Genomic DNA, 26,532 nt, shown 5'->3' with positions numbered 1-26,532 from the left:
TGGTCGGCAATGAAGAATGACAGGAGCAGAGTGGTGCAGCCAAAGGAGCAGCTGCCCCCCAACACCAGTGACTCAGGTTCAATCCTGACCACTGCCTATATGGGAGGATTATTTATTTACTTATTTTATTGTTTGTTTGTTTAGTATTATAGATTGCCTTTTGCACATTGGTTGTTCGTCAGTCTTAGTGTGCAGATTTTCTTTGATTCTATTGTACTTCTTTGTTTTGTGAATGCCTGCGAGACAATGAATTTGCACGGTCATTTTTCTTGCCACCACACAAACAAAACAAATAAACAAATTTAGCATAATAATGTCAAGGATAGTGACATATATGTACCTTGATAATCGATTTACTTTGACTTTCGAACTGTGGAGTTTGCTCATTCTCTTTGCAACCACATGGGTTTCCTCTCATAACCTAAATGCTTGTGGATCAATTGGAATCAATATTGGCCTCTAAAAAATTGCACCTGGTGATGCAATGCAATTTGATGAGTGATCAATGTTGGAGGGAGGGATGGTTTAAGAAAATTAAATATTAACTTTATTTGTCACATCTACAATGGAACATGCAGTGAAACGTATCATTTTCATCAATGACCAATATAGTCTGAGGATGTGCTGGGGACAGCACACAAGTGTCACCATGTTTTGGCAGCAACATAGCATGCTCATAGCTTACTGACCCTAGCTCAATGTCTTATGAATGTGGGAGGAAACTGGAGCACCCAGAGGAAACCAGTGTGATAACGGGGAAAATGTAGATAGTCCTTTTAAACAGCGGTAGGAATTCAACCCCAATCTTCCGACTGATGGTGCTGCAAAGTGTTACGCTAACCACTACATTATTGGGCTGCCCATATATGGGGAGAATGAGGTTGCAGAAGAAACTTGTCGGGGAATTTTATTTATTTGTTTGTTTATTTATTAAGATACAGTGAGGAATAGGCACTTCCAGCTCTATGAGCCCCACCACCATACACCACGATTTAAACCTAGCCTAATGACAGAACAATTTATAATAACCAATTAACCTACCAACTGGTACGTCTTCAGACTGTGGGTGGGGAGAAACTGGAGCACTGGGAAGAAACCCATGTGATCAGAGGAAGAACACACAAACTTCAAATAGACTGTGGCGGGAGTAGATCTCAATTCGCTGGTACTGTGAAGTGTTGTGCAAACCACTACACTACTGAGCCAGAATGGGAATGTGCTCTGTTAGCCAGCAGAGAATTGATGGGTTGAATGGCCTCCTTCCTTGAATGGTAAATGTGAATCACAGCCAAGGAATGAAATGAGACTACCAAATTACTGCAGGGGTGGTCAGATAACATTCTTTCTCATACTTCTTCCTTGTCATGCTGCTGATTTTTGCATCCAAATCCCAAGTTACCAAAATGATTTATTTAAACATCTCTTGACCTTTTGTATTGCAAAAAGTTTCAATGTCACTTTGGATATGTTTTGCATTTAGAAATACCATCATTATTATGTAGAAAAGAGAAATATCTGTTGAAAGGCAACTGACACAAAATGCTGGAGGAACTCAGCAGGTTAAGCAGCATCTATAAAGGAGAATTTTGGGCTGAGACGCTTCATCAGGACTGGAAAGGAAGGGGGAAGAAGCCAGAATAAGAAGGTGGAGGGGAAGGGAAAGAGTGGGGGAAGGGGATGAAGTAAGAAGCTAGGAGGTTGATAGGTGGGAGAGGTAAAGGGCTGAAGAAAAAGGAGTCTGATATGAGAGGACAATGGACCATGGGAGAAAGGGAACCACAGACAGGTGAGGAGAAGAAAAGGGGTAAAAGGGGAATCAGAATTGGGAATGGAATAAGAGAGAAGGGGAAGTGGGCAGAAATTACAGGAAATTAGAGAAACCAATGTTCAATATTTCAGTTTTGCATTCAGCTAGATTTCACACAATAACAACATAAGTTACCAGATAATTTGCAGTGACATTAACCCAGAGATCAGTATTGGTCTATACACTGGGAAGAACTCCTTTTGTTCAGACGCTCATTGCATCAAAAATGGAATCATGTTTATTATATCCTGAAATTTGGTGTCTTGTTGTAGCAGTATAGCGTAAGATATAAAGATTATTATGTTAAAATGAATTGTGTGAAAGAGGAATATTTATGGATTGTTTAGAATCTTAATGGCCAATGGGAAGAAACTATTCCTGAATTGTTGAATGTGGCTTTTCATGCTTCTGTACCTCCTCCCCGATGGTAGTAATGAGAAGAGGGCATGTCCCAGATGGAGAGTGTCCTCACTGGGTACTGTATTCAGCGGTGGAGAAGATTTTACCCATGATAGGACATGCTGAATCTACAACCCATTGCAGCCTCATTCAATCCTGCACGTTGGAGTCTCCATACCAGTTGGTGATGTAACCATCTTCTGAAAGGAAACTTTAACACAGGAGATTCCGCATATGGTGGAAATCCAGAGTGACACACACAAAATGCTGGAGGAACTCAGCAGGTTACTCAGCATCTACGGAAATAAATAAACAGTTGATTTTTTGAGCCAAAACAAGATGATTAACCCTTGGTTTAACATCCATTATGAAATCTGATATCTCCAACTGTGCAGGGTTCACTTGTTAACTCTTGTGTCTGCTTCTTTGGGGATACAAGCCTGTTCAAAGTCAAAGTGAAATTTATTGTCAAAGTATATTGTTTGTTACCATATGTAACCTTTAGGTTCTTTTTTTTTTGCAAGCATTTACAGGAAAATAAAGAAATTCAATAGAATTTATGAAAGACTGACAAACAACCTAAGTGCAAAGGAAGACAAATTGTGAAAATAAAAAAAAAGTTCTGAGAACATGACTTGTAAAGAGTACTTGAAGGTGAGTTATTCAGACTGAAGTTATCCACATCCGGTCAGGAGCTTCATGGCTGTTCCATGACTTGGATAGTGGGGGACCCCGATGATTGATTCTGCTTTTTTGTGGCAGCGCTCCTTGTTAGTGTGGTCAGTGGTGGGCGAGGGCTTTGACTGTGATGGATGGAGCTGTAACCACCACTTATTTATATTTTTCCAATCTTGGGCATTGGTGATTCCATACCAAGCCAACGTACAATCAGTTAGGAAGGCCAATGATCATGAAATACAAGAAGCAAAGGCCAGTTCAGTAGGAAAACTATTGACATTCCATTACAAAGCAGACAGTTTAAAAAAAATAACCATTACTCCAGTAAACTTTTCAGGAGGTTTGGAATCAAAATGTAAAGTTTAGCATCTACTTCATCCACTCAGGTTCCATTTCAGAAATAAAATCCTGAGCCTCTGATTTCAAATTGAACACTTATCCCCGTGATTACCCTTTTCTGGCGGCTAAAGGTGTTTGTTAGTGACTATGTTGCTTGGAAATTGTTTGGTGTCTCTTGAAGCTCATCATTCTCATGAGAAAATGATCCTGTCTTTCCTCCATTGCCAGATCTCATGAAGCCTTGCAAAATAATCAGCAAATAAAGATGTGAAGTGCTATTAACATTAACATCTTGGACTTCTTTCGAGTATAAATAAATATATCTAATTGGTTTACTTGTGATTTTGTTTATCAAAGCAACAAAGTGTTTAGGATTTTTCTGACCAGACAATTTTTTGATATAACAATTTGGCTTGTGTGTAGGGCTGGAATTGTTTGGGTCTCTACATCTTGGACTTGTGCCCCACTTCCCTGTTCAAATTTATTTTTCCCATGGTCATGAGGAGGATTTGCTGTTAACTTCCATGAGGAGGGTGGCCGGTCATCTGCCATTGTAGTGATAAATGTATATCTCAGTGCAATATCTCTCAGTATTTTAATGCAGTCACACAGTCAATCCCATCTATGTTTCTGCCCATTGCCCTCAAAGTTGGCCCTGCTCTATTTCAGAACTTTAAACTGTGGACCTGTCCTATCTTTCTCCATAACTATTTAAAAACTAATAGCACGAAGGTTGCTGGACCCAAAGCAATCCCTAACTCAGTTACTTGGCCCACTTTATCCCCTAAGAGGAAGTCCAGTTTTCTTACCTCCCAAGTGGATTCCTTTATATATTGCGTGAGAAAATTGTCTTGGACTCACTTTACAAATCCCACCCCATCCAGGCCTTTTGCACTTTGGGCAGCTGAGCCAATACCAGGAACATTGAAATCTCTTACTAGCACTGCCCTATCATTTACAGCCTATGTGCAATCTCTCGACATGTGTTTCTCAAGTCCCCACTGACTATTGGAGGGTCTGTTATACAGCCCTACCTTGATAACCCACCTCTTCTTACTTCTAATTCTACCCAAATGTAGAAGAATATTGAGCACTGCGTGTTACAAGGAAGCAGGTTCATGGGTTTGGTAAGTGAGATGAAAGTCACTGATTATGAATGTACACATTAACCATTTATTTGCAGACGAACAGGAAAAATCATTCAACCAAACCCCTAAGCCATCATAAGTTACAAAATCTACAACACTAAACATTCAGTAACACTTCAAACTCATCAGGTACCCCGTTAAATCTCCCCAAGTTATACAACTATAAAACCACTGTGTGGGCCCTCCTATATCAGCAGCAAACTTTCCCAATGGTTCATCAGCACTAGTCATGACTTCAGTGTGAAGATGAGCCCCTGGAGACAAAGGACAGCCATTCCCTCACATGTGCTATTCTTATACCTTCATGGCACCTGAAACCAGACACTGGTGCTATGACACACAAGGTAACCAATGGGAAAGATCTGCAGCATCCCTCAAACAGGTCAATCAACAACCAGCATGGCAGAAGCATCTTTCGACTGACAAGTAGACCAACCTTCACATTGTACTTCTATAATGTTCTCCATTATCAAAAAGGCGACTCTTACCTTTTTTTTTCTGTGACACCAGAACATTGAGCCCCTGCTCTTCTCTCAGCCAAGTTTCTGTTATGGCGACAATGTCTCTGTCTCTTGAGACAATACACCGTCCATTCATCCACCTTACCTTTTGAGCTATGTACATTGAAACATGTAGATGCAATGTAAAGCAGTGTTCCTTTCTGCCCCTTTGCTATGTTGTGATGTTACACACTATGAAAGGGACACGGCACAATATTGACTTGTCAGACTATACCTTCTTGAGAGGGGAGCTGAGCATTTAAGGAGCAATTGTTCCCGAGTTATGAATGAATGAAACACATCCTGTTACTTGGGAATAAATGGAAACTGCTGCGGAAGAAGAGAAAGGAGCTAGGTTCTGGTGATGATCCAGGAAATTGGGAGCAATGATAAACTCAAAAAATGCTGCAGATGCTGAAAATCTGAAGTAATGTTGGGAGTTGACATTCCATCCTGAGGCCTTTCATCAGTCCTTTCTATGGATGCTGCCTGAATTCCTCTAGAATGTTTATGTGTTGATCTGCAGGTAATGAACAACTGTGCCAGGAGAGAAAACCAACCAAAAAAGTGCCCTGAAAATACACTCTGACCACTTTATTAGATTCAGGAGGTATTTAATAAAGTGGCTACTGAGTGCATTCTGGTGCCAAACTCTTGTGGTATTTATTTTTAAAAATAATCTTTAAAAGATTGATGGCATTAGAGAAACAATTACTATCCTCTTGCATCTTATAGTGAGCAATTGGGGACCAGGACAATGTCCAGAATCAGAATTGGGTTTCATATCACTGACATATGTCTTAAATTGTTCTGTTTTATGGTAGCAGTACAGTGCAAGACGTTAAAAAGTTACTTCAAGTTACAATACGAGAACTAAATAACTAGTACAGAGGAAAAGTGACATCATTATGATCAATTCATGAAATGTTCAGAAACCAGTTGGCAAGGGGAAGAAGCTGTTACTAAAATGCTTAGTGTGGGTCTTTAGGAATGGTCTTCAGAAGTCTCCCAGATGTTGCTGTTGTCGTTGTTGTGGCGTCTGTCGGTTGTAGTCGACCATGGGTACTGCGCCTCTGGTAGTCACTGCTTTGTTGAGCAGTGTCGATTGTGGCTACTGAGGCCAGTCCTGGAATGGTAGGCTCTGCCACATTTGCTGCATGTGTAGGGCATCGTGGAATTGTTGTCCGTTGTGCTCTCCGTTTAGCTCTCCGCACCTCAAACTGACTCAGGATCACTCTTCCGCCTTGCTCTAGGTGTTGCTGAAGAGTACCTCGCCATTTGTTGTCCCAGATGATATTACTAAAGAACCAGTTGCTGTTTGAAGAAAGCTATTATTTGAAGAAAGACATGAATTTCAAGTTCATCCTTTAAAACATTAGCATTTGTCAAGTCAGGTTTATTGCCATCAAATGAGACATGTTTCTCTGGATCAGGATGTAAAGCACAGTAGTACACGTAAGAGACATATAACACACAATAACTTAGGAAAGTAATTGATAGGGGCTTTTAAGAGGCTTTTAAATAAGTACATGGAGCTTAGTAAAATAGAGGGCTAGAGGTAAGCCTAGTAGTTTCTAAGGTAGGGATGTGTTCGGCATAACTTTGTGGGCTGAAGGGCCTGTATTGTGTTGTAGGTTTTCTATGTTTCTAAGAATGAAATCGACAAATGAATGTGCATAAATAAACAAATTAAAGATCATTTAGGTATCTTATTAACTAAGGCATCAGTTCCCTAACTCTTAATTATATAGTACTGTGCAAAAGTCTTAGGTGCATATATATATAGTTAGGGTGCCTAAAACTTTTGCAGAGTACTGTATGATTGAAAATTGTGTGTTTATTTTCCACAATTAAGTGTGATAACCATTTTTAAATTATCTTGTGCTACAGTTGTTGTGTTGTACTTGTGCTGGGTGTTCTGAATCATATTTTCGATATGATGCTTTTGTTTTGAATATCGTTCTGAGAGTGTGCAAGTTCCCTGTAATGTATTCCATCGAGTTCTGCAGCAATATAATCTGCTGGAGGAACTGAGCAGGTCAAGCAGCATCTGTGGGTGCAGGGAGGGGAAGGAATTGTTGATGTTTCAGTTCAAAAGCCTGCATCAATCCTTAAATTGTGCCCTGCAGAAAGGGTTGAATGGCTCCACTGTGAATAACCGAAAATCCTGAGGCTTTCTAAACTCGCATTCTTATCGGTTATAGACTCTCCTACCAGCCAGGATTTCCTGGCGAATAATGTGACTCCTTCTAATTGCAGGTAATCTCTGGCCAGACAGAATGGCACCTACCTGCAATTTTAATGAATGAATGCATGAATCAGGTTCCAACCCTTGGCAAAGTGGTTCTATGCCTTTGATCTTCCACCTCCAATGCCCCATTGGCCAAAGGTCAAAGGCAGTGATTTGTTAATAATCATCCGAGAATAGTCATTTTCATATTGTGATTTAAAACATTCTTGATGCTTCATTGCATTAAAGGAGCAACACAGCGCATTTAGAGGTCTTATGCTATTGATTTGTTTCATGAGCGTAGAAGAGGCCCTTTGGCCCGTAATGTCTGTGTCAACCTTAGTACTAAGATGCACGCTTTCCTGTATATGGTCTATATATCTCCATCCCTTGCCTGTTCATTTGTCTGACTAAATACTTTTAAACATTGCAACTGTACCTGCTTCCAGCATAAGTCCTGGCAAGTTCATTCCAGGCCCCTAGCACTCTGAAGCAATACACACAAAATGCGGGAGGAACTCAGCAGGTCAGGCAGCATCTAAAGAAGTTAATAGATAGTCGAAGTTTCAGGCTGAGACACTTTGTGTGTGTGTGTGTGTGTGTGTGTGTGTGTGTGTGTGTGTGTGTGTGTGTGTGTGTGTGTGTGTGTGTGTGTGTGTGTGTGTGTGTGTGTGTGTGTGTGTGTGTGTGTGTGTGTGTGTGTGTGTGTGTGTGTGTCTTTTAAAAACAAAAGACTTGTGACTCCCCTTAAATTTCTTTCCCCTCTCACCTTAAACCTATGTCTCTGGTGTTGATGTTTCCATTCTGTTTGAAAAAAGACTGCCCTATTAGAGATAGAGTTTTACATAGAGTGTGGCCATCATCATCATCATTATGTGCCTTGTCTCGTGACGTGGGTAATCATGGTCTTCCATTTGTCTGACCGTGATTGGTCCTGGCAAATTTTTTACAGATGTGGTTTGCCGTTGGGTTTTTCTGGGCAGTGTCTTCACAAGATGAGTCACCCCAGCCATTATCAATACTCCTCAGAAACTGTCCACCTGGTGTCAGTGGTCATATAACCAGGATGTGATATGCACCAACTGCTCATACGACCAAACACCACCTGCTCCTAATGACTTCATGTGACCCTGATTGGGGGCTAAACAGGTGCTACATCTTGTCCAAGAGTGACCTGCAGGCTAGCAGAGGGAAGGGACACGTTACGAGTTATGGACTATGTAGGAGGGAATGGTTAGATTCATCATGGGCTTATTTGGGTTGGCACAACATCGTGGTCCAAAGGGCTGCACTGTACTGTATTGTTCTATGTTTTAGATAGATAGATAGATAGATACTTTATTCATCCCCATGGGGAAATTCAACTTTTTTTCCAATGTCCCATACACTTGTTGTAGCAAAACTAATTACATACAATACTTAACTCAGTAAAAAATATGATATGCATCTAAATCACTATCTCAAAAAGCATTAATAGCTTTTAAAAAGTTCTTAAGTCCTGGCAGTAGAATTGTAAAGCCTAATGGCATTGGGGAGTATTGACCTCTTCATCCTGTCTGAGGAGCATTGCATCAATAGTAACCTGTCGCTGAAACTGCTTCTCTGTCTCTGGATGGTGCTATGTAGAGGATGTTCAGAGTTATCCATAATTGACCGTAGCCTACTCAGCTATCTAGCATATCATAATTTTGTATACTGTATTTCCATCAGTTTGCCTTCACCCTTGAAATTTCCAACTAAAATGATCCAAGTTTTCTATAAGTTTGTCCAAGCTTAATTTACTGTGTTTCTGGGAACCAAAAAGGACAGCTGTTCTGTGGTCGGTGCTCGGTTCTAAAGCCCAGCTCTCTGCTGCAGATTCCAATCCCCAGTGAAAGCACTGACATTTGTGTCTATCCAATCTCTTCAAAGTTCAAGCTAATATTTGTACTTCATGCCAATAATTAATGGGATAGAGGACACAATGATTTGAAGGTTTTATAACTTTACATGAACACTTCTTTTTCTCTCAAAGACTTAGTTTCAATTTTGATGGAATAGTCCCTGTTTCACCCTGGCCATGACTATCTTATATGAAAGGTTGCTATGAACTTTGGACAATCTTGGCCCATTCCCATGTGTGTTTACAGCGAAGAAGTGCACTTTATCCTGCTTTTCATTCGCTTTTTCATTTTGAGGCCTTTTGATACCTGGATTGAGAAACGGAAAATGCCGTACTCAGCTTTCCTTCTGTTTGGAGCACTCAATCGAGTCAGAAGTTGAGGGCTCATTGAAAATTTTTTGACACTGAAGCCCACACAGTGACTGCCAACACAGATGCCTTGTGCAGGAAGGCACAGAGTCAACTGTACTTCCTTAGAAGGTTGGCGTCATTCAATGTTTGTAGTGAGATGCTGAAGATGTTCTATAGGTCAGTTGTGGAGAGCGCCCTCTTTGTGGTGGCGTGTTGGGGAGGCAGCATTAAGAAGAGGGACGCCTCACGTCTTAATAAGCTGGGTAAGGAAGGCGGGCTCTGTCGTGGGCAAAGTAGTGGAGAGTATAACATCGGTAGCAGAGCGAAGGGCGCTGAGTAGGCTACGATCAATTATGGAAAACCCTGAACATCCTCTACATAGCACCATCCAGAGACAGAGAAGCAGTTTCAGCGACAGGTTGCTATCAATGCAATGCTCCTCAGACAGGATGAAGAGATCAATACTCCCCAATGCCATTCGGCTTTACAATTCAACCGCCAGGAGTAAGATATGTTAAAGTGCCGGGGTTAGGACTCAATGTATTTAATTAAACTACTTAAGAACTTTTTAAAAGCTATTATTAATGCTTTTTGAGAGGGTGATTTTAGATGCATATCATATTTTTACTGAGTTAAGTATTGTATGTAATTAGTTTTGCTACAATAAGTGTATGGGACATTGGAAAAAATGTTGAATTTCCCCATAGGGATGAATAAAGTATCTATCTATCCATCAGATGGCCTGTTGCATCCATCCTAAAGCAAAGAGTTACAAATCAGAATCAGGTTTATTATCACCGATAATCTTTGTAAAATGTGTTGCTTTGTAAATACAGTATATAATAAATTGCTATTAATTACGATGAAAAATAAAATATTGGAAAAGGGGACCTATAAATGAAGAAAAATGTTCATTTCCTTGAACACTTGTCCTGCCATCCTGCAGGTTACATCTCTTTGCAGCTGCACACAGATACCTCATGGTTTGCACAGATACCTCCATGCTTTTCGGGCAGTGAAACCACACATTGCACGAGGACACTTTTCCTCAACTCCTTTCTAATTCTTTAATAAATTCTTTTAAATATCTGACCCTGTTTTCTGACTTGAGGAATCCTTCTCATTTACTCTCTGTCTCATTTCATACTTCAATTTACCTTGTGTCTATGTGCCATTTTAATAATAAATTTATTTATCGAGCATTTTTCATTCAGATGATGTAGTTGAAAGTGTTTTCAAAGTGGGATAAAGATATGATGCACCCAGTAAAATTTGTCCTTTGCAGTGATACTTTTCATTGATAAGGTGTCAAGAATTGTTTGTAATACCAAGCTACACCCTCATGACCCTTGGGTTATATCTTTTCTTACCCTTTTCTTTGCTATTCATCCCCAAATACATTTTAAACAGAAATTCTTGTCTTGCCTATAGTTCATACAGTAATATTTGACATATGTACCACGCCATATGTACATATGCCCCGTGATGGAGCAGTAGCATAGTGGTTAGCACGATGCTATTAAACTTTCGAGTTCAATTCTGATGTCTTCTGTGAGAATGTTTGGAAGTCCTCCCCATACGTCCTCATTCTCTGAGTACACCCCATGGAATGTGTAGATTTTTTCCGGGTGCACCAGTTTCCTCCCACAATCCAAAGGCATAACAATTGGTAGGTTAATTGCTCATTGTAAATTTTCTGGAGATTAGGCTAGAATTGAATTGGGGTCAGTGTGACTCAAAGATTCATGATGAATCCCTAAATGTTATAGGCATCCGTTAGTCTCGTCAGACCATGGATTTGTGCCTTGGAAGGTTTCCAGGGCGCAGGCCTGGGCAGGGTTGTATGGGAGACTGGTAGATGCCCAAGCTGCAAGCCTTCCCCGCTCCACGCCACCGATATTGTCCAAGGGAAGGGCCCTAGGACCCAAGGTACATGCCTTTAGACATTTATATATTCTGCCCAATGGAAAAGGAGAGAAGAGAGAATATCTGGGTTGGGTGGAGTCTGTGATTATGACTTGCATTGCTTCCTAGAACAAAAACATAGTCCTAAAAAAGATTTCAGAAGATTATTCCATGTTTACTCCTTTGACCAATTAACTGAATAATTGGTACATCTTTGGACTGTGGGAGGAAGCTAGAGCTCCCAGAGGAAATCCATGAGTTCACAGGAAGAATATACAAACTTCCTTACAGGGGACTCAGGAATTGAACTCTGACCTCCAATGCCCTGAGCTCTAATAGTGTTGTCCTAACCACTACCAATCCCATCTACCTGCATCAGATCATAGCCCTACGACACTCTATCTATGCACCTATCCAAACTTCTGTTACATTTTACATTTGTATCCCCATCCACCACTTCTGGCATTTGTGCCAACCTCTGAGTGAAGAATTTCATCCTTGGGTTCCCCTTAAATATTTCACCTTTCACCCGAAAACTATGACCTCCAGTTCTAGTGTCACCCAACTTTAGCCTGCTTGCATTCACCCTATCCATACTCCTCTATATTTTGTACATCTTTATCAAATGACCCCTCATTCCCCTACACTTCAGGGAATGAAGTCCTAATCTAGTCAACCTTTCCTTATAATTCAAGTCTTGACAACATCCTTGTAAATTTTCTCTGCACTCGTTCAAGCTTAATGACATTTTCCCTGTAGGTAGGTGACCAGATCTGCACATAATACTCTAAATTTACCCTCACAAACATCTTGTACATCTTCAACATAACAAGGAATTATGATCTATATTCCCAGGCTATTTTAGTGTCTCTCTCTTCACCGTGTAAGTTTTACCAACATTTGTTTGAATTAAATTCCATTTCTCATTTTCCAGCCCTTTTTCCTAGCTTGTCCAAATTACATTGCAAGTCCTGATAGCCTTCCTTACTGCCCAATCTTGGTGTCATCTGCAGGTTTCTGATCCAGTTTACCACATTATTATCTAAATCATTCATATAGATGATAAACAGCAGCAGGTTCAGCAACGATACTTGCAGCACACCACATGGATTTCAAGTTCAGTTACTAGTCAACCATGCATGAATATAGCCAAACGAAACTGTGTTCCTCCAGAGCCAAGATGAAAAGCACATTACCAACACCACACAGCAAGTAGCACGTATGATTACGATAGCAGGAAAACAGTAACAAAAAAAAATAGCCCAAGTCCTTGAGTGGCATGTCCTGTAGAATGATCGAATCCTTTGTCAGATGCCTTGCTAAATTCCTTGTAGACAATCTCTGCCACCTTCCTTTTAACAAACCTCTTGGTAACATCCTTAGAAAAACTCTGTAGAATTGGTTAGACATGGGGTGCCATGCACAAAATCATATTGACTATCCTTACTCAGTCCCGGTCTATCCAAATACTTGTATATGTTGTTCCTTAGAACGCCTTCCAATGATTTACGTATGACTGACTTCAGGTTCTTCAGTCTATAAATTCCTGGCTTACTCTTAGTGTTTTTCAAAAACAACAGAGTGGCATTAGCTATCTTTCAGTCTTCCAGCATCTCTCCCATGGCTAAGGATGTTGTAAGATATCTGTCAGGGGACTTGAGAGTCTGGAAGCCTCCTCAAATCTGGCCATATGGGTAGAGATCAGCAACAAAGAGAGTGTTGTCAATTTGCTAGGAATGTATTACAGACCTCCCAACGGTCACCAAGAAGCAAAGGAGCAGATAGTCACAATCCCCAAAATGGTCATCTCTAATGCTCCCTTTACTCGACCATGTTATTTTATTTTACTGGAATACAGTGCTGAAAAGCTTCTTCCAGCTCTTCGAGCCCTGCTGCACAACAACCCGTGATTTAATCCTAGCCTTATCATGAGACAATTTACAATACCCAATTAGCCTACTGTTACGTTCCCCGTAACCGGGTGGCTTACCAGCAAAGATAGAGAGGTCCGCTGAAGTCTGATGGTACTATTTTCAAACGTTTTTTTATTTATAAAGGGGCACAAACGTATGGTTAATACAAAACATTCAGATCATATACGTCATCAATACTCAATCTAAAGCACAGGTATAGTAATAATCAATCAGAAATAAGCTCTATCGTTGTCTAGGGGATAATACTGAGTCCAATTGAATATAAAAGTCACTCAGAAATCTGCAGGCTTTTCCGTTTGGGAACCGCTGGCATTTCACGTGTTGGAGAGAGAGGATTTGTGAGAGAAAGGAACACTTGCCCGTTGTCTTTGCGAAGCAAATCCCTGATCCCTGTTGTTAGTTAAAAACGGTTTTTCCTTTGGTTTCAGCCACAGACTCCCGATCCGGAATCTAACGCACGTGGCTTCCTTCAAAATGGCTTCCCGCTCCGACGGGAAACGCTATCGTGTCTTCTTAGTGTGTCTCCTTGGTGCGTCTGAGGGGCCGCCTCGGCAGCCCACCTTTTTATCGGGACTTGCAGGGTTGTAGCTGTCAATCAGGGTGGGGTGTGGCAATCTTTCCCCATCACCCAGCCCACATTGCCCTGAGGGTTTGCACATAGTCCAGTCCCCATTTCACAAAGGTGTCTCCAAGAGACAATGGCTATGTCCATGGCTTTTGTCTGGCTGAGAGGCCAGACCACATTCCAAACCTTAAGGCTTCTCTCTTATTTTCCTGAGTCCAATTTCAGCACGTCGCTCTCTCTCTCTTGCGATTCTCACAAAGGAGGGGGCTGGGGTCATAACACCTACCAACCGGTACGTTTTTGCACTGTGGGAGGAAACCTACACAGTCACGGGGAGAAGGTACAAACTCCTTAAAGGCAGTGCAAGAATTGATCTGGAATTGACAGTACTGTAAGATTGTGCTAACCTATAAGCTACTGTGCCACCCTGAGCTCTTGCCCAGAGCACCTTCCCTCACTGGTCCATCTACACATTGTGTCAAAAATCTATCAAACACGTCAGAAACACCAGTCCCCTCTGAGCCTTTAATACTCATGTCAGTTAAAGTCCCTTGGCACTATAGCTCCATATATTTCATAGTTGTTACAGAAAGAGTTGGGAAGGACTGGAAATAAATGTCCTAAACTGGGGAAAGATCTCTTTCTTTAAAATAAGCTGGGGCCTAGCTAAGTTTGACTGGAGTTGTGTACTTTCAGGTAAGTCTATATCCTAATGAGAAGCATTCAAAGAAGAAATAGCCGGAGTTCAGGATAGCCATGATTCTGTAAGAGTAAAAACCAGGGAAACAAGTTATGGGAACTCTGAACATTGAAGGTTATTGAACGGTAGATAAAAGAATTGAAAACATATGGCAAGTACAGGGAGCATGGGAGGAAACTGGAGCACCCAAAGGAAACCTACGTGGACAGTGGGAGAACATACAAAGTCCTTATGGACTGTGGTGGAAATTGAACCTCAGACTGGTGCGGTAAAGCATGATACTAAATATTATGGTATCTTGCTATCAGACCACATATAAAGGAGGCAAAGAACCATCACAGAGTATCACTGGAGGACAGGATCAAGGTCAATCTGAAGGCAATCTATAAGTATATAAAGGACAAAAGAATAATAGGGAAAAAGCCTTAGGGACAACTGTAGCAATCTATATTCAGCACAAAGGTATGAGAATGGTCTTGAGTGAGTGTAGTGAGTGAAAGAGATATTGTAGTGGAGAATTTAGCAAAGAGGAGGTGAAGGTTTAGTGTAAATCTCAATAAATGGTCTACGTACTTGATGCCTTAACAGGCTTAAAGGTGGATAAAAGGCCAGGCCTGTGTGGGATACATCCCAGGCTATTTTAAAAGGCATGCCAAGAGATTGTTAGGGCTTTAACTGAGATTTATAAATCCTCACTGAACACAAGTGAAGTTCTTGCTGACAGGAGGACAGCAAATGTGTGTCCATTTTCAGGCAGGGCTGTAGGGAAACTACCTGTCTGTCCACCTATCTTAGTACCATCCACAAACATGGCCACAAAGCCATCAATTTCATCATTCTAATCATTGACGTACAGTGTAAAAAGAGGCTGTCCCAAAACCAACCCCTGAAAAGCACCACTAGTCACTGGCAGCCAACCCGAAAGGGCTCCCTCTATTCCGACTCTTTGTCGTCTTCCAATCAGCCAAACCTCTATCCATGAGTTCCTCAAGCATTTTGTCTGTGTTGCCCGATCCATGCTAGAATCTCTCCTGTAATACCACGGGCTCCTATCTTTTTAAGCAGCCTCATGTGCGGCACCTTGTCAAAGACCTTTCTGAAAATCCCAGTACACAACATCTGCCGATTCTCTTTTGTCTATCCTGCTTGTTATTTCCTCAAAGAATTCCAACAGATTTGTCAGGCAAGATTTTCCCTTAAAGAAAACATGTTGACTTTGGCCTATTTTATCTTGTACTTCCAAGTACCTTGAGACCTTATTCTTAACAATTGACTCTGTCATCTTCCCAACCACTGAGGTCAGACTAACTGGCCTACAGTTTCCTTTCTTTCTGTCTGGAAATCCTACTTCCAACATTGCTGGAAGATCTCAGTGCATCAAGCAGCATCTGTGCAGGCAGAAGGTGTAGATGTTTCTACACGAGATCTTGCATCTACTGGATGGAGATGTCAGGAATGAATCCTAGCAGATAGAGAAGCAAAATTTGAGAGACATTTCTGGATAATAATAATAAAAACTCTTCTTTAATGGTGCACTTAGAATTCTGAAAACAGATGTATTCAAAATGCAAAAGCAAAAATTGATATGTACAGAGTTCAGAAAAAAATATCTAAGTGAGAAGGCAAGATGAAAAAGATGAAGGGAAAAGTTGCTGTTGAGGAGGGAGGCATGGTGGTAGATGTTCTCATGAAAGGTTTAGAAATAACTTGAAGGCAAAGATGGCACAATTATGTGATTTCCTTGATAAAACATTTTTTTAATTTTAATTTTTGATTTTATTGAGATATATAGCTGGAAAAAGCCCTTCTGGCCCAATGGGCTGTGCTGCTCAGCAACACATCTATTTAACCCTAGCCTAATCACGGGACAATTTACATTGACCAACTGACCTAGTAACAGGTACATCTTTGGACTGTGGGAGGAAACTGGAGCACCCGGAGGAAACTGGGTGAACGCACAAACTCGTGACAGGGAGCACCACAATGAACTCCAATACCACAACCCGTAGTAGTGTTGTGCACACTGCTATGTTACTGTCAAGTCAAGTCACTTTTATTGTCATTTCAACCATATCTGCTGGTACAGTACATAGTAAAAATGAGACAATGTTTTTCAGGACCATGGTGTTACACGACACAGTACAAAAACTAGACTGAACTACAAAAAAAAACAACACAGAGAAAAAAAAGCACACACAACAACACTAGACTACAGACCTACCCAGGACTGCATAAAGTGCACAAAACAGTGCAGGCATTACAATAAATAATAAACAGGACAATAGGGCAAGGTGTCAGACCAGGTGCTGGGTATTGAGGAGTCTGATAGCTTGGGGGAAGAAACTGTTACATAGTCTGGTCGTAAGAGCCCGAATGCTTCGGTGCTTTTTCCCAGACGGCAGGAGGGAGAAGAGATTGTATGAGGAGTGCATGGGGTCCTTCATAATGCTGTTTGCTTTGCGGATGCAGTATGTAGTGTAAATGTCTGTGATGGCGGGAAGAGAGACCCCGATTATCTTCTCAGCTGACCTCACTATCCACTGCAGGGTCTTGTGATCCAAGATGGTGCAATTCCTGAACCAGGCAGTGATGCAGCTGCTCAGGATGCTCTCAATACAAACCCTGTAGAATGTGATGAGGATGAGAGTGGGAGATGGACTTTCCTTAGCCTTCGCAGAAAGTAGAGACACTGCTGGGCTTTCTTTGCTATGGAGCTGGTGTTGAGGGACCAGGTGAGATTCCCCATAAGGAGAACACCAAGAAATTTGGTGTTGTTAACGATCTCTAATGGCCGCTAGGTGAACACCAAGAAGTGCCCCTATTCTGGAAAGTTGGGATAAGGCAAGACTGTGGAACTGATGAAAACAAATTCAGCGACAATGAAATGGTCAAAATGCAAATCAATTTTCAGTGTTAACCAGAGAATCAGTTGTATACCAGATCTGTAGTGGGGTTAAAAATGAAATAGCATCCTTTCCAGTTTTGGCCTATGTGATATCTTGCATTTCTGAATGGGCTGTGTTGTGAATGGTACTCTGATCAGGAAGCTAGATAAGTGACTCATGCTTCTGCCCTTTCAGAGCCAGTTCATTTACGTATATCCTGCCTTGCAGTCGAGGCTCTTGGGTTTAGTTAAGCAATGTGCATAGAGCTTCCAACTGACAATCTGCAAGATCCAACTTGACGTCTGGATCTGCTCGTTCAGCTGGCTGACCTTCGGGATGAACACTAAGCTTTGAGTTCCTCAACTATGAGATAGGTCTGTATGATTCCCAACAGTGAGTGGAAAAAGTGTGGGATGTCAGCCATGTCAAACTCAGAAAATTTTTTTGGTGAAAGTGTCGCATTAGCAGCATTTGATTTTGGTCCAGATTGGGATTAAGTGTAGATTTCAACCAGTTTATAGTGTTGTGACATTTTTCATTTGTACATTGCCAAGCTCTCTGAGACAAATGTTGTTACAGACTCCCACATTTATACATAATATGCAAATTAATCAGATTAAGATTAATCTGCTCAGAGCTATTTTGGAAAATATTTTTCTTGAATAATTTCAAAATTGTTAATGGTTGAATATAGAATCAATTTTCCCAAATTTTTAAGTGGATTTAAAGCAATTTATTCATTATGTACCATGTCATATGATGTGGGTTATCACAGTCTTTCCATGACCATGATTGTTCTTGGCAAATTTTTCTACCAAAGTAGTTTGCTATTGCCTTCATCTGGGCAGTGTCATTACAAGATGGGTGACCCCAGCCATTATCAATACTCTTTAGAGTTTGTCTGCCTGGCATCTGTGGCTAAGTAACCAGGTCTAATGATATGTACCACCTGCTCATATGACCATCCACCACCTCCCACCATGGCGTCAGGTGACCCTGATTGGAGGGGTTAAGCAAGTACTACACCTTGCCCAAAGGTGACCTGCAAGCTAGTGGAGGGAAGAGGTGCCTTACGCCTCCTTGGGTAGAGACATATCTCTACCCAACCACCCATTTAAAGCAGTATATCAATCACTTTTAAGACCATAAAACCATATGACATCGGAGGGCAATTAGGCCATTCAGCTTATCGAGACTACTCTGGCATTCAATCATAGCTGATTTATTTTCCTCTCATCCCCATTTTCCTGCCTTCTCCCTGTAACCTTTAATGCCCTTACTAATGAAGGATCTATCAACCTCTACTTTAAATATACCCAATGACTTGTTTTCTGAGCTGTCTGTGGCAATGAATTCCACAGATTCACCATCCCCTGGCTAAAGAAATTCCTCCTCATCTCGGTGCTGCAGCAATCAAGGCAAAGGCAATGTAGCTTGTATATAAAAACCTGAAAGGAAAACGTAACAAATCTCTCAGTTTTTTCGTCTAGATGCTGACTGACCTGCTGACTTCCTCCAGCATTGTCTGTGATTGCTATAAATCTCCCAGTAACACTTCTTGATTGATTTCATTGAAATATCTTCAACTCTTGTAGCAGTGAAGGTCTATGTGGAGCTTATCAATGACCTTTGAGCCTCTCCTTTTGTGAAGCACTTTGGGAAGTTCTGTGCTGTTGAGGAAACTGCAGTACCGTGCAAAAGTCTTGGGCAAATATATATAGCTAAGATGCCTAAGACGTTTGCACAGCACTGTATTTGTCAATGTGGAGCAGAGTGTGAGTTTGTAAATCTGGCAGGAGCAAAGCTGTTCGGAATGGTGAGGGTGGAAGGGTGTGGCTACAGACATGCCTAGCTCTGAGGCACCAAGCAATTGGTTTATTGATCATTACAGAACATCCCTCTGTGCATTTTCCTCCCTCACTTCTTCCTACTCCTGTTCCCAACCATAATTCCTCTCTCCCTACCCCTTTCCCATTCTCAGTCCACAATAGAGACCCATGTCTATATCAGATTTATCATCATTCACATATGTCATGAAATTTGTTTTTTTGTGGCAGCAATTTTCCATAAGTACAAACATCCTCCATCGAGGAGATCTTCTAAAAGGCAATTCCTCAAGGTAGCGGCATCATCATTAAGAACTCTTGCCAGCCATGACATGCCCTCTTATTACTACTACTATCAGAGACGAGGACAGGAGCCTGAAGACCCAAACTCAACATTTTAGGAACAGTTTCTTCCCCTGGGCCATCAAATTTCTGAATGGTCGTCGATGATGGATGTTGCCTTCCTGTGACAGCACTCCTTGTGGGTGTGTTCAGTGTTAAGAAGGGCTTTATCTGTGAAGGACTGGGTTGTAACCAATCCTTTTTATAGGCTTGTCCATTCAAGGGCATTGGTATTTAAAGTTGATTGATGAATTAAGTTGAGGGTGGGCAGTAGAAAGATCTCCCCATTCTTCAGAACTGTGCTGTAGAATCTTCAGCATAAATATGAGATGACTGCATTTCAAAGCAAGAACTTTGAGAATCTCCAGTGCTTCCTGGATGTTACAATGAATAATCAGTTTAAGCTGCTCACTGAAATTTCTGGAGTATGACTGAAACTGTGACTGCCAAGTCCATTGAGAGCCTGATAAACTAAAGCTCTTAAATCTAATAATCCACTCAGTTGCTACTCACAGCTACTTAAAAGTTATTTTGTATTATTTTCTCAAGTGCACAGGCGGATCTTGAGATGGAATGTGTGTGTTTCGATACACCCAAACTACCTCAATATGCTGCCACAGGAGAGCAGCATCCATCTTCAAGGACACCCGACATCTAGGCCATGTTCTCTTCTCGCTATAACCATCAGGTAGGAGGGACAGGAGCCTTAGGTTCCACAGCAGCAGGTTCAAAAACAATTATTACCCTTCAACCATCAGGCTCGTGAACCGATGTTGTTAACTTCACTTACTTCAACTCTGAACTGATTCTAGAACCTATAGACTCACTTTCAAAGACTCTATAACACATGCTCTCAGTATTATTTATTTAAGTATTTGTTTTTTTTATTATTTGCACTGTGTCTTTTGCACATTGGTTGTTTGTCAGTCTTTGTTTATATATAGTCCTTCATAAGTTCTATTGTATTATTATTTTCCTTCAAATGCCTGCAAGAAAATGATTCTCCATGTGACATATATATACTTAGATAATGCATTTTCTTTGACTTTGACTTCAGGATCCTTAAAAACTTTATTGAAATTGGCTGAAAAACTTCAGATTTGGATTCAATGCTTAGAAAACACAGGAAAAATATGCTGCTTGATTGTCCTATTGCAATTGACCAATAGCTGTTGAAGGACGTGATGTTCCTGGCTGCATGTCCACCTGACAAAGATAAAGCAGAGCGATTAATAATCTTATTCCTCCCTTCCTCGTCCAAAGCAGTTGATGTAGTACAGATGCTGCTTCCATTTATACTTAAGTCCAGATGCTGTAAGTCCAATACATCTTACATTAGAGTTCATACATTTGGCCAGATACCAGATTGTGTACAGGTTCTGACAACTGATCCGCACTGATAATGAAAGACTGATCTGTTGACTTTGCAGATACAGTATACATTGCAGAGGTTTAGAGGACAGTGCAACAAAAAGAAACCTGCCCTCTGTCTCTCAAAAAGAATGACTTCAGGTCTTGTTTCATGAGCTCAGTGTATCACCGGCGCCATCTTGAAATCATTTGGTACACAGCCGCAACCTGAGAGTCCCCCCTGATTTAACTCCTCCTTTCCGGTGTGCAGGTTCCCACCCCGGAGATCCGCGCTCACAGTTTATACTTCGACCTTTCAGCCTATGGATTGGAGTTTGCCTCTTCCAGCAAGGAAGGACAGGGCTCGCAGCCTTCTGCTTTGAAATCGGGCTCCCACCTGAAGATATATGGCACCTTTCGGAACCGTTACATGGCGCTCGCCTGCCCGATGTCTGACTCCAAGGTCGTCAAATTCCTGCGTCACACTCCCAACTCATCGGTGAGTAGAAAGCCAAAAACTTGGGTTGTAATCTTGCATTGCTTTCTGTGTAGCAACCTGGTTGGTTCCAGCAGTGGTTTTGGCTTATTATTTCCTCTCTTGAGCCAGTCCCTCAAGTACCTCTGCAAATCTGTGTATAGAGTCATAGATCACCACTCCACAGACACAGACCATTCAACCTCCAACCTCATGGCATGAATATCAATTTCTCCTTCTTGTAAACAAATGTTAATTCCCTCCCTTCCTCTGTTCCCTTTTACCTCTTCTCATCTGCCTATTACTTCTCCCTGTGTCCTCTCCTCCTTCCCTTTTTCCCATGGTCCACTCTCCTCTCCTATCAGATTTCTTCTTCCCCAGCCCTTGGCGTTTTCCACCCACCTGGCTTCAACTATCACCTTCCAGCTATTCCCCCCCCCCCACCTTTTCATTCTGGCATCTTCCCCCTTCCTTCTCAATTCTGAAGAAGGATCTCAGTCCGAAACATCAACTGTTTACTGCTTTCCATAGATGCTGCCTGACCTGCTGAATTCCTCCAACATTTTGTATGCGTTGCTTTGGATCCCCAGCATCTGCAGAGTTTCTTGTGTTTATAACAGGCTATTCATCCTATCTAATCTGTGCCTGTTTGGTTTTCTGCCTCGAACTATTTACTGACACCTAGACATCCCTTCATTCCCCTTTCATCCATGTGTCTATCCAAACTTCTCTTAAATTTTACAATTCAACATGCATCTACCACTTCCACTGGCAGCTCTCTCTGCTCTCACGTCACCCTGTGAGTGAAGAAGTGCCCCCTCAGACTTCACTTAAATATTTCCCTTTTTACCCTCAACCTGGTTCTAGCCTCGCCTAACCTGAGAGAGAAAAGCCTGCTTGCATTTACTCTATATGCACAGCCTTTGGAAGATGTCCTTGGTGTTGGGGAGGCTTGTGTCCATGATAGAGCAGGCTGAGTCTACAACCCTGCAAGTTCTTCTTTGGAAGAACTTCTTGATCTGTGCGTTTGTAGCCGGCCATTGATATATTCAGTATATACATGGGAAATGCTGGAGTGGTCGGCAAAATAGTTCCTCACTGGTCATTTGAATTACTGATTAAGTGACATTAAAAGTATTAGAACCTCCTATGTCTGAGGTTTACAAGCTGCTTTGGAACATGGCTCTCTTTAATAGCTTTTTAGATGGATATTTTTCTCAAAACTTTTGCTTCATGTCGTGGCTGATCTGTCTAGGGTGGAGGGGTGTGGAAGGGGTGATGGGGGCAGTGGACTGGAATAAAGCAGCTAGAATGGAGTTCTGTGTCAAGAGACTGCTGCAAGTACCCGACTATCGGGTCAAGTCAGTTTAGGGAAAGGAGTTCATGTTGCAGGTGGATTATCTTGAATCAGGACTGGATAGCTAGAACACAAGCAGTAGTGAATTCAATACTGAGTATGAAGGGATCAGTTGGAAGACGTGCAGTTCCATGAGATTTGTTCTGCTCCAACAAAACCTGATGTAAGATGTTTGGAGTGGCATTGAAAATGAAAGTCGAAGCTCTATCATCTGAAGAGCAGCCACACAATCATCATTTGGTTTGTTCAATGAAAAGAAGGCAAGATTGTCAGCATCATAAGGCAGCATGGCAGAGTCCTCATTGGTGTAACGTTACTGTGCCGGCTGTAAGACTGGGGTCCAATTCCCGGTCTTCCTGTGAGGAGTTTGTAAGTTCTCCTCATGACGGTGTGGGTTTCCTCCGGGTGCTTTGGTTTCCTCCCACATGCCAAAGATGTTTGGATTAAAGTCGGTAACTAAGGGCATGTTATGTTGGCACCAGAAGCAGGGCAACTGTTATGGGAAGATATGGGAGTCCGAAATACGCGTGTAACTTCGAGTTTACTTCACATGAGGTGTGCACTCATCACATAAGAGCATGATGACATATGCAATGTTTGATGCTTTATCTTTGGAAGGGTTGGTTCCATGGTTCTTTGTTTTGTGACTATTTGTGGAGAAGATGAATTTCAGGGTTGTATACTGCAAGCATACTTTGATAATAAATGTAATCTGAATTTGAATATTTTTACATATAACCCATAATTAATTATTTAAATAAACAAGTATGCTTTATCAAACAATATATACAAGATTACTTAAATATTATTGAAATATTAAATATACACCAGCAACACTTGTGGGCTGCGCCCTGCATATCTCTGTCCTTGTTGGTCGTTGACAAATAAAACACATTTCACTGTTTCGGTGTACATGTGACCAATAAAGCTAATCTTAAAAATCCTGTAATGTTATAAAAATGCAAAAAGAAAACTACATTGGAAAATATGTAAGGAACTGCTTCACTTGGAATGACTGGACTATGGAGCTGGGAAGGGAAGCAAGAAAAGGACAGATCTCATTTGTACCTCTGAGAAACATTGGATTGGGAATGGTTGTGGGTGGAGATGGAAGAGAATCAGGGGATGATACCATGGGAATTCTGAAAGGGAAGTGTCTGGTGGTAAAAGTTATGAAGGATGTGATTGCTGAGGTGAAAGATAAGGAATTCTTTTTTGGAATGGAAGGTGAGGGGACAACAAGAGTGAGGGAGAAATGGCAAAAGTGAGTTTGAGACCCCTGCCCATGACAAGGAATGCTGCTACAAGAAAGCAGTATTCTTCATCAAGGACACCAGCATCCAAGCCATGTTCTCTTCTTACCACAGCTAATGGGAAGGAGTTACAGGATACTTAGCTCCCACACTATCAGGCTCAAAAGCAGTCACTATCCTACAGCCATCAGCCATTGTGGATAATTACAGTCGCCTCAACACTGAACTGATTCCACAGCCTATCAACTCACTTTCAAGGATTCTACAAATCATGTTCTCGATATTATCTATTTATCATATAGTACAAAAGACTTAGGCACATAGATACAGCCCAGATGCCTAAGACTTTTGCACAGTACTGCAGTGATTTTATGTATTGCACTGTACTGCTGCCACAAATGACAAATGTGAGTATTGATAAACCTGGTTCTGATTAGGGTCTCTACTGTGGATTGAAAGTGGGAAGGGGGCAGGGAGAGGGGAATCATGGTTGAGAAAAGGGAGAAGGAAGAGGGGAGGGAAGTGGGAAGCACCAGAGAGACATTCTGTAATGATCAGTAAACAAATTGTTTGGAATCAAATGACCTTGTCTGGTGTCCCAGGGCTTAGTGCGTCTGCACCCGCCCTAACCTTCCTGCCCGGCACTCCTTCTCTGCCGCCTATCCCACACTCCTCCCACATACTTGGCCCTCACTATTCCCAACATCCTTTGCTCCCACCAGATTTATAAACTCACTCTTTGCTCCAAGGTGACAAATACAGTACTGTGAAAAAGTCTTAGACACCCTAGTTATATATGTACCCAGGATTTTAGCGGAGTACTGTATCTATTTTTTGTATTTGCACAGTTTGTCTTTTTTTTTTGCACATTGGTTTGTGTGTAGTTTTTCATTGATTCTATTGTATTTCTTTGTTCTATTGTGAATGTCTGCAAGAAAATGAATTTCAGGGTAATATATGGTAATGTATGTACTTCGGTAACAAATTGACTTCAAACTTTAAGCTGTGGTAGATGGGTAATTGTGGTTAAGGAAAAGACGCCTTTGGAAGCAGTGGTGTGAAAAGTCTCATCATCGTAGCTACCATGGTAGAGCCAGAGCAACTGAGAGAATGGAAGGAATGAAGTACTTGCAGGGAGCAGGTTATGTGAAACCATAGTCTAGATAGCTGTGGGAGTCAGCCATCTTATGATGGATGCTGGTTGCTAGTCATCTGGTGAGATGGAGCTGTCAAGAAAGGGGAGAGTCAGATATGGAATGAAAGAGCAGGTCAGAAACTGGCAACAGCAGTATTATTGAATTCTATAGCAGCATGGGAAGCAGTATTAATAAAATCGAGAATGTGTGGGGAAAAAAGTGAGGGAGAGCGTTGAATTGGACGAAAACGAGTATTATTGCCAAATATCTCAGAGCAAAGCATAACTTGTACCTTTGAAATTTCCCACCTAACCTTCCATTGGGCTATCTGGTCTCCTGAATGGTGATAGATTGGGAAAAAGAGAAGTGTAATGAGACTTGTATCCTTGTACATTAATCACTGAAAGCTAACACTGAGCTGCAGTGAGCACTTAGGAAGATTAGGCTTCATTGCAAGAGGCTTAGAGCTCAGGAGAGAGGATTTCTTGCTGCAGCATAAGGTTTCAGTGAGTGCCCATGTAGGGTTTGATGTGCTGTTAGTCTCCATATCGAAGGAATGATGTTCTTACCATTGAATGAATGCAAAGAAATTCGCCACTCTGCTTCCTGGGATGGGAGGACTGATGGACTGGGTCAATTGGGCCTATTTAAAAGTTTAGGAATAATGGTGGATCTCATTGAAATTTATAAAGTGGATTAGGTAGATTGGATAGAAAATTCGGGTTCATTTATTTCAAAGTTCAAAGATCAGAGTAAAATTTATTATCAGAGTACACACATGTCAGCACATACAACACTGAGATTCTCTTTCTGCATTTATCATTGTTCACATGTATATAGCAACATGTGGGACATGTGTCATTTGCGTGAGCAACCAACATCCCCAAGGATGTGCTGGGGGCAGCCCTCATGTGTTGCTGCACCATCCATCACCCACAATATTCAACAGAACAACACCAACAGAACCCAACAAAAGCACAGTGGTGTAGCAGTTAGCACAACACTATTATAACTCGGGGCGTCAGAGTTCGGAGTTCAATTCTGCTGCCATCTGTAAGAAGATTGTATGTTATCTAAGTGACTGAGTGGATTTCCTCCTCGTGCTCAGTTTCCTCCCACAGTCCAATGGCATACAGGATAGTAGGTTAATTGGTCATTGTAAATTGTCCTGTGTTTAGGCTTGTGTAAAGGGGGTGGGTTGATGGGCAATGCCACTCGTTGGGCGGGATGGGCTGCATCTCTAAATAAAATAAAATAAAGAACGAAAGATGTTCCCAGACACTGAAGAATTCAAAACCTATGCCCACTGCTTCAGAATATAGGGATTGCTGTTTCAAACATATCCGTAGGAATTTCTTCAGTCAGAGACTGGTAAAGTGATGGAACTTTAAAACCGGCAGAACGTAATGGATCTTAAGCGATTATTGACAAAGAGCTGGGCGAACTCAATGGATCTGGCAGCATCTATGG

The 26,532-nt window shown here is 41.5% G+C and overlaps 1 protein-coding gene across 4 annotated transcripts in view; it reads left to right on the top strand.

The window, feature by feature from the left end:
• Positions 1-26,532, top strand: part of LOC140740844 (uncharacterized) — a 126,401-nt gene that overhangs the window by 72,971 nt on the left and 26,898 nt on the right. For 3 of the 4 annotated variants that reach the window (XM_073070399.1, XM_073070400.1, XM_073070402.1), the window contains one exon: positions 21,113-21,340. The exons of the other annotated variant lie outside the window; for it this stretch is intronic. In XM_073070399.1, the coding sequence (XP_072926500.1) occupies positions 21,113-21,340 (228 nt within the window). The remainder of the gene's footprint in view (positions 1-21,112; positions 21,341-26,532) is intronic. 4 annotated transcript variants of the gene reach the window in all.

Source organism: Hemitrygon akajei, chromosome 17, assembly GCF_048418815.1.
Source record: "Hemitrygon akajei chromosome 17, sHemAka1.3, whole genome shotgun sequence".
NCBI classification, from domain to species: domain Eukaryota; kingdom Metazoa; phylum Chordata; class Chondrichthyes; order Myliobatiformes; family Dasyatidae; genus Hemitrygon; species Hemitrygon akajei.
This window is presented reverse-complemented; position numbering and strand designations above follow the sequence as displayed.